This window comes from Brachyistius frenatus, unplaced genomic scaffold, assembly GCF_029030835.1.
Source record: "Brachyistius frenatus isolate BFR_SWC_R1_liver_20210118 unplaced genomic scaffold, ASM2903083v1 Contig_135, whole genome shotgun sequence".
NCBI classification, from domain to species: domain Eukaryota; kingdom Metazoa; phylum Chordata; class Actinopteri; family Embiotocidae; genus Brachyistius; species Brachyistius frenatus.
Window position 1 is genome coordinate 865,001 of NW_027210734.1, and position 12,890 is coordinate 877,890.

Consider the following 12,890-nt stretch of genomic DNA (forward strand, 5'->3'; position numbering starts at 1 on the left):
GCAGTTCCTGATTAAATCAAAACTCTTTTCAGGGATTTCATTTAAGCTCATTTCTTACGACTCTTTATCATTTAGCGTCCAAAAACACGATTGTCCTCTTCTATAAATTCCTAAACGTGCCTTCTGGTGGATGTTCAGATCTTTGAGGTGGTTACAGAGCAACTTAAAGCGGTGCGTTCACTGTAATCACGAGCGAAAGAGTTTGATTTGGGCGGACTGTTCCTTTAAGACTGAAACCCAAACCGTTTCCCAAACAGTCTGTTTTGGTTTCATTTGGTTTGAATCATCACAGACCTCATTGTTTACAGATGTCACACATTAGGAATTATGGGTATTTAAGCTGGAGGCAGAAATGTGCAAAACCCGGCCAGTAAAAACAAAAAAAAGCAACAACAACAAAAAAAAAGCTTTCTTTGCAATTTTGAGATCACTAAACGTCACGTGCTAAAATTTGATTTGTCTAAGAGAACCAAGAATGATTCAACAGAGTTGTCTACACGAGTTAAACCACGAGGTTGCCTTTGCTCGCCCCAGTGTTCCAGTTGTGAATTTTAGCCTTTACATAACAGCTTCCCCGAGACTGTAGCCCATAATAAGCTGTTATTGTCTGAGCTGAGGATGGACCGGAGCCGCCGCTCTCCTCCCGGCCGGCGGAGCAGCGGGGCGGCTCGGTGCCGCGAGGAAGGATGCTTGTGTGAAACCGCTGGAGCAGCGCCAGTGTTTTTTCCTGTTCACAGCTGACCTGACTCATTGTATTATTCCACCACTTTTATGAGATTGTGAAATGTGCCCTGGCTCAGCTTCCCCCCCTCCCTGTAAATTGTTTCACTAGCAGTCTCGGGCTGCCGTCTTGGCCGCGGACCGGTCTGCATTCGCTTTAATTATCGGCAATGAAAAGTCTGCTCTCACTGACAGTTTTAGCAGCTCTCGGAGAAAAACAACAACAATGGGCCGCTGAAAAATGACAAGGAAATATGAAAATAGACAATCAGATTTCATCAGAGACATCTGAAAAATGATTCTTTTCTTCCGATAAAATCAGAGAAAATCAATCGGAAGAGCTGAAACTTGTGATTTTTTAACTTGAAAAGTGACAGAAACAATTAACTGATGAACCAATAATCTTTCAGCACTAAATTGTACCACCGCTCCTGTTAATGGTGCCATAAAGCACATCAACACTTACAAACCCACTGTTCAGTAGCTGATTGGCACATATTTACTCCCTAAACATGAGTTTTACAGGCAAATACCAAACAGTTGTGAAAATGTATGATCATTTAAGTCATTGTTTTAAGCAAAAATGACAAAGTTTCAGCCTCACAATTGGGTTTCCTCCCTTAAATGTCATCATAAACCGAATATATTTGGGTTTTGAACAGTTTGAAGGTTTGGCTTTTAGTTTAGGGAACTTTTTTTCCCCAGGGTTTTCTTATGTTTAAAATGAAACTAAAATCAACTAATTATTAAAATAATGCTTGTTTAAAGCCCAACAGACACTTAACTCACTACTAAATCCTCAGTGAGGAACAATGTGAGGCGATGACAGGAGTAAAGTCAGCATGTGCGCTATGAGAGTGACATTTAGTGGCTGTTATGGGGCTTTCCATCCCAACACGTGATCTTCATCACTTCGGATGAGATCGAAGAAGTTCCTAAATGGACCATAGGAACCTTGTAAAGGCCAGTAATATGGAAATATTACAGGAATTCATGGTCAAATAAAAATGTATAATCATGAGAATACAACAGCAGTGTTGTGATTTGTCAACAGGCAGAGTGAGACTAAGAGCACACACACACACACACACACACACACACACACACACACACACACACACACACACACACACAACAGAGGTTTCAATTACACAATTAAAGCCTGACAAGCAAATTGAAACGTCAGTCTGTCTCTGTCCCTTTTCTTATACACACGCGTGCGCACGCGCACACACACACCATATGCTGCCCCAGCTTGACACGTTCACCACTTGTTCTAATTGCCTCCATATTGAAGATGGCTAATGAGAAGCCAATTTAAGGAAAAACACATAAATAAGCAGGCTGGTTTGACTTGTGTTCCCCAACGTTTTTTTTTCTCTTTTAAACAAAATAAAACATCCTACGTACTATTAAAAATTCTAATAAACAATCTTGTGACACATTTTAATTGATTCATGTGTGAATAAAAGCTACAAAAAACTAACTTAAAATACAGCTTTTATCACTTTTTCAACATGCCAATTATTTCTAGGAGTTAAGTTGAATTGATTCACTATTAAGAGCCTGAATAGAGGATAAAAATGTAAACTTGCCACCAGCTCGTGCACCGAAACCCCTTCAGCCCGGCGCAGAAAGCTCTGGACCTCCTTTAAAAGTCTTCCACAAACACTGGAGGAGCGAGAAGAAGCACCCGTTTAAGAACTTCACATTCACAGCGCAAACACGCACTGACAGCCACAGTCACGGTGGGAAAACGCACCGGTGATGTACCGACCTGTGTGGGGAAGGGGGAGTGGAGGGGGGAGGTTGCCCGGTGCAGCCAAAAAGAATTAAAAAGAAAAAGTGAAATAAAAGTAGATTGAAACAGTCCAAAGAAGCTGGTGTGGAGAAAAAAAAAATTAAATAAAAAACCCAGAGAAGTGCAAGTCGGTGTTGTTTTGCAGAGTCTGTGGAAATAAAGTGTGCTCGCTGGCTGCAGAGACTCCGGAGGGTTTGTCAGCTGCTCAATGAGCTCGTTACTGAATAAAAAGCATTTTGTGCCTCCTCACTAAGCAGCCCGGTGCGACTGAGTCCGGGCTCAATGCAAACCACAAACCAAGGACCGGATTCTCCCTGGATCCGGACCGAGCCGCTGCGGATCTTACAAATACTCAAAAAGTGAAACAAACACTCTCCATAAAATAAAATGTAAAGAATGAACAGCTTTGACGCCGTGACGAAGACATCTTTTTATTCTGTTGTAGAAGTCAGACTGAGAACCAGCCAGCAGCCCCCCACCCTGTCTCGTGTAATACCACTTCGCACCTCAAGGGGGCGATAGTGAGTTCCAGAGAACAATTAGCCTTATTTTAACCAGAAATTGTAGGAAAAAACGTCAGTCAGATTCACGCCGTGCTCTTCCCCAGTTTGTCTAAATATGGACACTTCTCACTCACCAAAACAACAAGATGGCGACAACCTAAATCCCAAACTCTGGGTTTTTTAAATGAGCGACGCCACGGTAGCCTGGCTCCGACAGACTGTGGAAAAAAAATTAAGTTATTTAATTTAATAAATTTACATTCTTATTGGGCCTACAAAGATTATGTCAAACACATGGAACAAGTAACACTTATAACATAAAATAGCGAATACGTGAGGATTTGATGGGTTAAAATGGCGCTTGGTGGAGAATTGAGCAGAAAAGCAGCATAATACTCAAACTTATCTTAAAGAGTTTAGAAGTTGGGAGATGTTTCCGACTGGGCAGGAAAAAGCGCAGGTGTTGCCAACAAGATTCACAAAGACTCATAAAATATTAAAGTGTCATGAAAAGTGCCAGGACGGCAAAACTGAGGCAGAATTCAGCCTCCTATTCGTTTTATTATTATTATTATTGAGTCGGGACGTCTGTCAGAAAAAAGGCCTGTCGGGCCTCCGACCCGGGGTGGATCCGGGCCTCCGACCCCGGGTGGATCCGGGCCTCCGACCCCGGGTGGATCCGGGCCTCCGACCCCGGGTGGATCCGGGCCTCCGACCCCGGGTGGATCCGGGCCTCCGACCCCGGGTGGATCCGGGCCTCCAGAGTTTATCCGGCGCCGCTCTGCAGGGCAGATGTTGCTCATTCTGAAGCCAAAACCATCAGGAATCAAATGGACCATTTCAGACTCTTCAGTCTTTGTCTGTGTCACTCGTCCAGAGAGAGAGAGAGAGAGAGAGAGAAGGAGAGAGAGGCCGGGTGGTTTGTGGGTGATTTGCATAACTACATGTTCTCTTGACATGTCTTCATGTCATTAGAGACGCTGATGAATGTGCGCTGAATGATTTATCACGCAGGTTGGAGGGAACAGAAAGAAAAAAGAAAAAAAAGAAAAAGAAAAGAAAAGAAAAATGCTTGTAATGTTGAGCTTGGATGATGCTGCATGTCAGAAATGGTTGAATTCACCAGTTTTCAGATAAGAAGTGACTTCATGCAGACTACGCGGAGGGGATAATCAATACGAGCCTGCGGACACCCGTCGTGAAAATGTTTTCGGGTTTATTGTCCTTTAATTTGGGGGAATTTGGCTCATATAATTATGTTTCGTTTTTATTATGTTATAAATAATAAACAGAAAACGATTAAAGCGGAACATTTCACACACAAAAAAAAAACCCAATAAAAAAATCATTCATCATTTTACATGTTTATTAACCATTTTCCAATTCTCTCTTAGCAACCAATCAAATTAATGAGTGTGTATTAATATTTTGCAGCAGACCACCCCGGTCCTGAACCATTGGAGGCATAAAAACAAAGTTTAAATCTACTTCCTGGTGAGTATCTGACACGATCGGCCTCGTTGGTGCTGTTTCATTGTTGTAAAGTTTGTGAGCGACTCAAAACACCAGATCTGCTGGAAAAAAAACGATTTTCGCCGATTTAGCGTATTTTTATTCATAAGGCACAAACAAAAGGCTGTTGGGGGGGAGGAAGGGGGGAGGAGGGGATCACGGAAAAGTGTCGTTGAAGTTGGGAGGGGAGGGGAGGGGAGGGCCACCCCCCAGAAAAAAAACGAAAAAATACCCTCTCTCCCTCCCCCCCACCTCCTGCTGAAGAAGAACAAACCGGCTCCCCATTCACCTCCATTCTCCTCGGCGGTCGGCGGAGGGAGCGACGTCATTGACGACGTCATTGACGACGTGCGTCCGGCGGTCAAGTGCCACGCGCTCTCTCGCTCGGCCTCCCGTCCGTTAAGCGGATAAAAGGTGGCATCTGTCTTTATTGTGCGAGTAAATCCCCTCCGCCATTGACCGAGGACACTTCACATGTTGATGAGGAGGAGGAGGAGGAGGAGGACGTATAGGAGGAGGCCCCCCCTCCTCCCCCTGTCTCTTTGTCCCGTCCCCCCCCCCTCCCTCGGGGGGGAAGATGTTATGCAAATCAAACAAACCGTTTCCATCTATCAGACTAAATAATTACAACACGTGGGTCGAAGTGCCGGCGGACGGACGGGATGTTTTGGACCGCTCGGTTAACGGAGACCAACGATGCCGCAGCTTCAGAAAAACAATTCCCCTTTTGTCAAGTAGATACCATCTACGTTGTGTTGGAAAACTTCCACAAAGTTGAACGGGGGTTATGGAAATGTTAAAATAACAGAAAAACAAAGGAAGAGGAAGGACGGAGGTTTGGTTATTTATCTCATATTTATCTAAACTAATCAACAGCGACACGACTCAAAGCAGCGGCTCATCATTTGCATAAAAGTCGTTGGGAATTTTTTTTTTTTTTTCATGTAGCAGTAAAGGTGTGTTCAAAGTATTACAGGGTTTTGCAGAAAGACAATAAAAGTGCTTGTTTCCAGCAGTATATCTGGAGGGTTTGGGGAAACCCGAGGCCGTTTTATTCCATTTTCATATCGGAAAAAAAAACATAAACGCACGTGTCCGCTGCCAAAATCTAATTACAGATGAATACTGGCAACACAAACCGCTGTCTTCACCCACGATGACTTTTTTTTTCCCATTACAGAAAATGTTGCATCACACAGCTGGAATTTTTTTTAAAACCAACAGAAGATCTTCATAAATCTGTGTCACTAATTTAAATGCAACTCTTTAACAGGAGTTACGTAACATTTACTGCACTGACTCAGGCTGGAAAAATCATTCTGATAATAAACTTTAACGTCTTTAATTCTCTGATTTCTGTGCTTATTGACCAACTTACAAAAGAATGAAATAATAAAAAAAAGGAGGTTAATCTAGCTAGTATTGGTAAAAATAAATAAATATATAAAAGAAAAGAGATACTCGCTGTAAATCTTGTAAAGTTGGAATTTTTCACAATAAGAGCCTCGTTAAGAAATGCATGGGGCTTTTACTTTGAAAGGAATTACGGAACTGTTGAGTTTGTGTCAACGCATCATATAACTTCAACAGGGCAAATGGGAGCGGATCAAAACGACGCTCCGAACTGACAGGAATTAATTTTATACACTTCAGACGTCAATATGAGAACTTGGACGACGTGGATTGTTTTTATTCCTCTCGTCTCGCTTTTAGGAAAAATTGGATCTTCAAGTGCTTAAAAAAATGTGAATGCGTTTCAATCGAATGAAGAGAAGTGTGAACATTTTTATTTCCCTCACCTGGACGCCAAAACCATGAAGTGTTGAGCCCGGCCCTCTACATCGGTCACCTTTTATTTTCACATTAACGTTTCACAATCGAAGGTGTGTAAAAGCAGGAGAGCGGCGGTGACGGCCAACAACGCCGACTCAGCTTCGGCATTTTAAAGACCTTCGGTGAGGACGTGGGAAAGTTTTGGTTTCCGAATACACAAAACATAAAACATCCGAGCTACGAGCCTCAAAAGGTTCACGGCTTTCAAGATGTTGTTGGTGTTATGTATTTCCAGTTTTGCTTGGCCACACTTCCAGCGATAAACAACCCAGAAGGCCGAGTCGAAGGACTAAAATAAGAGCTCCGAACTTCGCTTTGGCTGTTTTTTTTGGTGGTTTTTTTGGGGTGAAAACGTGATGCAGGAATGCCGGCGAGGACCACGACTCCCCTCGGGCCCCCGAGGTTTCATCATTTGAGTCAGCGGAGCACAGAAAAACGGCGTAAACACACACAAGTCTCTCATGTTTACAGCCGCGGCCTGGTACCGTGTAACCCTCCTCCTCCTCCTCTTCCTCCACCTCCTCCTCCTCCTCCTCCTCCCGCTTTATGAGATACAGTTTCAATCGTCTCCCCTTTTTCCCAACTCGTAAACGGTGTAATGAGTTTCATTTGCTTCGGCTACGTTGGGCTCAAACCACCGCGGTGACCGCAGCAGTGTTCATAAAGATCACAGGGAATCCTCACACACACACACACACACACACACACACACACACACACACACACACACACACACACACACACACACACACACACACACACACACACACACACACTCACACACTCACTCAGGAGAGCTCACTTCTGTTCAGCACATGCCAGCTCCGACTGGTGACTCCTACATTTGGTGTGAATTTCCAGGCCATTAATTTAAGGGAACATCACTTCTAAAGGAAGCTGGCCGACATTTGTTGGTTCCTCTTTCAAACGCGCTCCATTAAAAGCGACTGTTAACCCGCCCGCACCGCGTAAATCACCGCAGCAACAGGCGCAAAGACACATGACAACAACATGCGCTCCTGTATTTTATTTCGACTAACGGCTGCGGTATGTACATCAAAACAGTAAAAAAAAAAAAAGGCATTCTGGGAAAACAAATACACAAAACACAAAAAAGTTGACTTTCAGTTCTCAAAAAGCCCGATGAGGAAACTTTTTCTTTCTTTTTTTTTTTTACAGGTTTACATTTGAATTAGCGGTGAATGAATGTTTTTGGTCAAATGGTTCGGTGATATTAAAACATTGTGGTGGAAGCTGCCGTTAAAACTGCTGGTTTTTCTGTCAGCAGCTGGTGAATGACGTGATAAAAGGCATAAATGTGCTTTCACTACATCTGGAACAAAAAACAAAAAAACAAAAACATATTTAACAAAACAGAAAAGAATTAGTGACACGTGTCATCCTGCATCTTCTTCCAAAAAAAAAAAAGACTTTTTAAAAGAGGCGTTTTAACCGTTTTCACCGGACCGATGTTTAAAATGCTTCATTCAAACGTACAGATGTCAAATATTTCAGTCAGTAAACTTGTCGAGGTCGAACGCTGCAGCTGTTTTACCAGAAACTTGAAATTAGCCGACGCGCTCAGCTCCTATCTGTAGACTCGTTTGTTGACGGCGTCTCGAAGGCTTCAGAAGGAAGCGATTCTACCCGTCTGGACATTTACAGATGTGTTTTTTTCCAGAAACGGCGAGATCGTTATCGTTACGGCTTCTTTTAAAAGCCAGAGCGGCGGATACGCTGTTTGATTACATGTTAAAGAGGAAATATGAATATATAATAAAATGTGTTCTTTCCTCACGTTTCCAAAGACGTCGGGTAATATTTAGTGTTTCATATTTAGTGATACGGTGCAGAGGAGGGTTGAGGTTCTTTGATGTTTAATATTAAAAAGAAGATAGAAGTGGAACGGCAGAAAGATTTTATTTATTTATTTGACCGGAGATGTTGTGGAAGCAGACGCACTCAAAATATCTCCATCACCGGGCGTCCTGCGTCGGTTTCTGAACAGACGTTACCGATCCACCGTCCCGTGTTTCTAAGTCCTCCTTAAAGGTTGTGTAATCGTTCTTATTGTCTGTCTCGAGAAAAAAGAAAAAGAAAAAAAGAAAAGCCTTTTTAAAACCTTCCCTGCATATTTTCCATTTTAAAATTCCAAAACGCCGTCCAGATGTTTAATTTGTGCGTTTCGCCCCGGGCTCGACAACGAGGCCAAAACGTGTAACCGACAGTTTTCTTCCCAAACTTTTCCAGACCGCGTGTTTGTAAACTCTCCAAAAAGACTTTTCTCGACACATTTCACACACTTTTTTCGCGACCCGAGGTTTTTAACGGTCGCGGTTTTTCTGGGGGCGTCTTGTGTTGTCTGTTTTAGCGCTTATCCGTCCCCCCCCCCCCCCCCCCCCCCCCCGCCCCCCGAAATCAGAGCACGACCGAGGTGACCGTGAAACCGGACCCCTGAAAAAATGTGTTTTTCCATTTAGTTTAATGTGTCCGACGGCTGCGTCCCTCGATGCACCGTTGCTCCGGTTTTATGGAACCGCAGCGAACACACTGTAAACTCTCCCATTCACGTGGGCGAGCGTACCTTTTTACAAAAAAAAAAGAAAAGAAAAAAGACAGAATTAAAAACAGTGAACATTGTAAAGCAAACCACATCCCCCCACCCCCTCCCCCCCTTATTAAACTGTTTTCCCCTGGAAACACTCAGCTAATGTTTTCCAAAAACCCTCTCGTTCTCCGTTCCCCTCCCTCGTTCGCTCCTGCCTCAGGGCTGAAGGGGTCTGCTCCATATTGTCTTCATTAAAGCCGCCGAGCGTCGACCTGGTTCGGAAACATGCTGTGTGTGTGTGTGTGTGTGTGTGTGTGTGTGTGTGTGTGTGTGTGTGTGTGTGTGTGTGTGTGTGTGTGTGTGTGTGTGTGTGTGTGTGTAGGAGGCCGAGTCCTAAACCACATTCTTTAAATTCCCTGTAAACAAGAGAGAGAGAGAGACAGAGAAATGAGAGGGGTGAGGAGGGGTACAGGGTTGAACACACACACACACACACACACACACACACACACACACACACACACACACACACACACACACACACACACACACACACACACACACACACACACACACACACACACACACACAAAAGTGGTGGATGAAGACAAACAAAAAAATTGTCAAATTCATCACATAAATTGAGGCTAAATACACATTAGACAACAAAGATGGAAGCAGTATGGAGGACACACACACACACACACACACACACACACACACACACACACACACACACACACACACACACACACACTGGTGCCAATGAAAATTAAAAATAACGTGGCTGAGGTAAGCCCCGTCACTCCCATGGAAATACAAGCATGCAAAAAATAATATACGGATATAGAAATGACAACGTCACGCAACATCTCGAGGTCATTTGCATGAGGACACAGATTGGTGTCCATGTGTCTCACACACACACACACACACACACACACACACACACACACACACACACACACACACACACACACACACACACTGCAAGCGTTTCGACACAATAGCTGCATTACAAAGTCTAGTTGACAGTTTACTTTGCACATAATACCTCTATTGTCTATCTTTTGTTCAGTTAAATGGCCTGATCGAGAAAAGTAAACAAGTTGCGCACACACACACACACACACACACACACACACACACACACACACACACACACACACACACACACACACACACACACACACACACACACACACACACACACACACGGTTGGTGGCTGAGTAATTGCCCTGACGCAGTGAGGGAGGATGTCCTGTTTGTTGGCCATTGTGGAGCTGTCAGTGGAGTCCCGTCATGTTCGGCCTGCAGTTTTATCAAAGACCTCGCCAGGACAAATAAACTCTTTTCACTACTTGCGTGTGTTTTGTTTTGTTTTTTGTTTTTTTCCTCGGGGAGATGGTCACTTCAGGACTACTACTGGTGGTTTAAAGCTACGATACACTTGTGAAGGTTTGGTTCAGGCCGGTAGAGAAAACACAGCCTTGTCCCGATTCATTTTTAACGAGGTCACTGGTTGGGAACACGATGTAGTTAAATAAATAAATAAATAAAGCACAGGGTCATCTGGTTAATATTCTCCCTCATGGCCAACTTCATAAAGTGATCAAGGTAACTGAAAGCTCTCTGCCGGGTTTGATGACTCTAGTAACCCTTCATCATATTTCTTTGACGGATAGATGGGCCAGTGTCATGGAAATGTTTGTTAGTATTTCACTATAGATAAAACAGAGTTAACCATGTGGATGTGTTTAGTTTATAAAGTTTACATTCGTGCTGCCACATACAAGGGTCCAAAAAAAAGAAAGGCTCTGAGACTGTATTGTTACATTTACACAGATCGCAGCACCGTAATGGGCACAAAGCAGGACGAAGCTAAAACCACGATTTCACCGCAGACTCATTGAGCAGAACGCAAACTCTGGAAATCCTCAACAGAGACCGAAGAAGGAGGAGTCAGGTCAGGAGACACCAGCTGGGGTCTTCTTTGTGTCACCGCTTGAATTCGTCCCCCAGAGTGAGACTGTCAACACCGAGTTCTACCGGGACCTTCTGAGGGAAAACGTCCGCTGTGAACCACCTGAACTGTGGCGCCATGGCAACAGGGTTCTCCAACACGACCCGCTCACTTCTCTCTGTTTCCTAAAAATTTGACACAAAATCGGACGTTTCTCTGCTCCGGTTTCAGGCCCGCGGCGAGAAGCACAAAACGCTCCCGTGAGCAGCGGTCACTGTCACCACGTTGATCGGGTGACGGGACGTTAAAAACGTCCTCCCCAGCCGTTTACGTCTCTCTGCCGCGCTCAGTTCTTACGAGACAGGAAACAGTCTCAACTCCCCGAGACGCGTCTGTCTGATCCGTTTCCTTCGCCGAAAGGCTTGAAGCGACATCACGCAATCGTTTTACCTTAAAAACAACAGCTTCAAAATAATTTGTGTCCATCTGCCTCGTTTTCCTTCGTCGTCTTTCCTCTGCCTCTCGTTGGTCTCCAGATGGAGACGTTAAAGTCTGGATGAGCGTCCGCCGGGGCCTCTGATATTTACTACCTGCAAACGTTAATCTATCCCAGCGTCGGTGGGTGGGTACCGTACAGCGCACGTGTGTGTGTGTGTGTGTGTGTGTGTGTGTGTGTGTGTGTGTGTGTGTGTGTGTGTGTGTGTTTCTTAAGGGTGCACATATCTCTTCTCGGAGCATGTGTTGGGTGTGTATATCTCTGCGTGCGGTATATTTAAAAAAAAATATTATTTCATGTGTGTGACATGACAAGCGTCTTGTCAGCACGGCCGGAGAATTAACGAGCGGTTGGAGCGGGATGGAAAGATGCTGCGATATTTCCTGGCTGATACGAGCAGATACGACACAGTTCACACACACACACACACACAAACTTCACACTGATGACATTTACACACACACACACACACACACACACACACACACACACACACACACACACACACACACACACACAAGCAGAGCCTCTGGGGAAATCACGCTACCAGTCTCGTAAACGCAGAGCTGTGAATACCCAAACAAACCGACAGCTGCTGCAGCCGCCGACAATCACCTCATAAAAAAAATAAAAAATCACATTTTAATTAATAAAGACTCTGCGTGCGTGAGAGGCACAATAAGGAAGCGCGAGTGACTCCGTCATGCTTCAAACTTGTCGTAATGTCTATCGTTTGTTTATTTTACCACATATATTTACTGAAAATGTACAAAGTGTCCAGTTTACAGCAATAATAAAAGTGACTTGCGCATCAGAAGTAGGTTTTAGCAACACTAGCTGCGTGGTTCTGGAGATAAGAGAGTGAAATCTGTCCAACAGTTTGTCCGCCACAGATTATAATTACATACCGGTCATACAGTTGTTCAGATGTTGACTTTAGACGTTGGTGGATGAGATTTACTGACTGTGTGACGTCCGTGACCTTCAACAGGTCAAAACTTCCTCATAAATTCCCAGTGAGCTTCAGGTAACTTGATAACATGAGCATGCTAAAGCTGCTGATATTATTGAGCACTGACGTCATAAGTTAATAAAACTGTAATATGCACAAGAAAAAATAAACATACATATATAGGCATCTATATGACTGTAGCTTTTCAATCTTACAAATGGTTTACAAATATGTAAATTATATTAATATAAGAGAAGAACAGGAAGTAATGAAAGTGTTAATGTTAGCTTAATGTGTTAACGTCTGTCTGGACTGTAAAACTTTAAGTAGTTCAAAGTCACCATTTGATTTTCTATCCCTTCAAAAAAACAAAAAAACAAACACTGCTTCATTTCCTATTTATACAAAATAAAATGAAATAAAAAAAAAAGATCTTAAACATAGTGAGCACAAACTGCTGCATCATGCAAACAGTAAGTCGTGTTTAACATACGAGGAAGAAACATGTTGAATAGAAAATACAAGAAGGAATTTGAGGATCACCACTTCAAACCTTCAAGT

At 43.6% G+C, this 12,890-nt stretch overlaps 1 protein-coding gene across 4 annotated transcripts in view; it reads right to left on the reverse strand.

Annotated features, from left to right (window-relative positions):
* The window catches only part of hdac8 (histone deacetylase 8), a 34,116-nt gene that overhangs the window by 2,204 nt on the left and 19,022 nt on the right, over window positions 1-12,890 (reverse strand). Inside the window, exons 11-12 of one of the 4 annotated variants that reach the window (XM_069714839.1) lie at window positions 9,300-9,333; window positions 9,175-9,265 (exon numbers count right to left, since the gene is read on the reverse strand). The exons of 1 other annotated variant lie outside the window; for it this stretch is intronic. In XM_069714839.1, coding sequence (XP_069570940.1) covers window positions 9,311-9,333 — 23 coding nt within the window. In that variant the 3' untranslated portion in view covers window positions 9,175-9,265; window positions 9,300-9,310. Of the gene's footprint in view, window positions 1-7,381; window positions 8,444-9,174; window positions 9,334-12,890 lie in introns of those variants that run through there. 2 more of the 4 variants (XM_069714842.1, XM_069714838.1) reach the window with 2 other exon arrangements.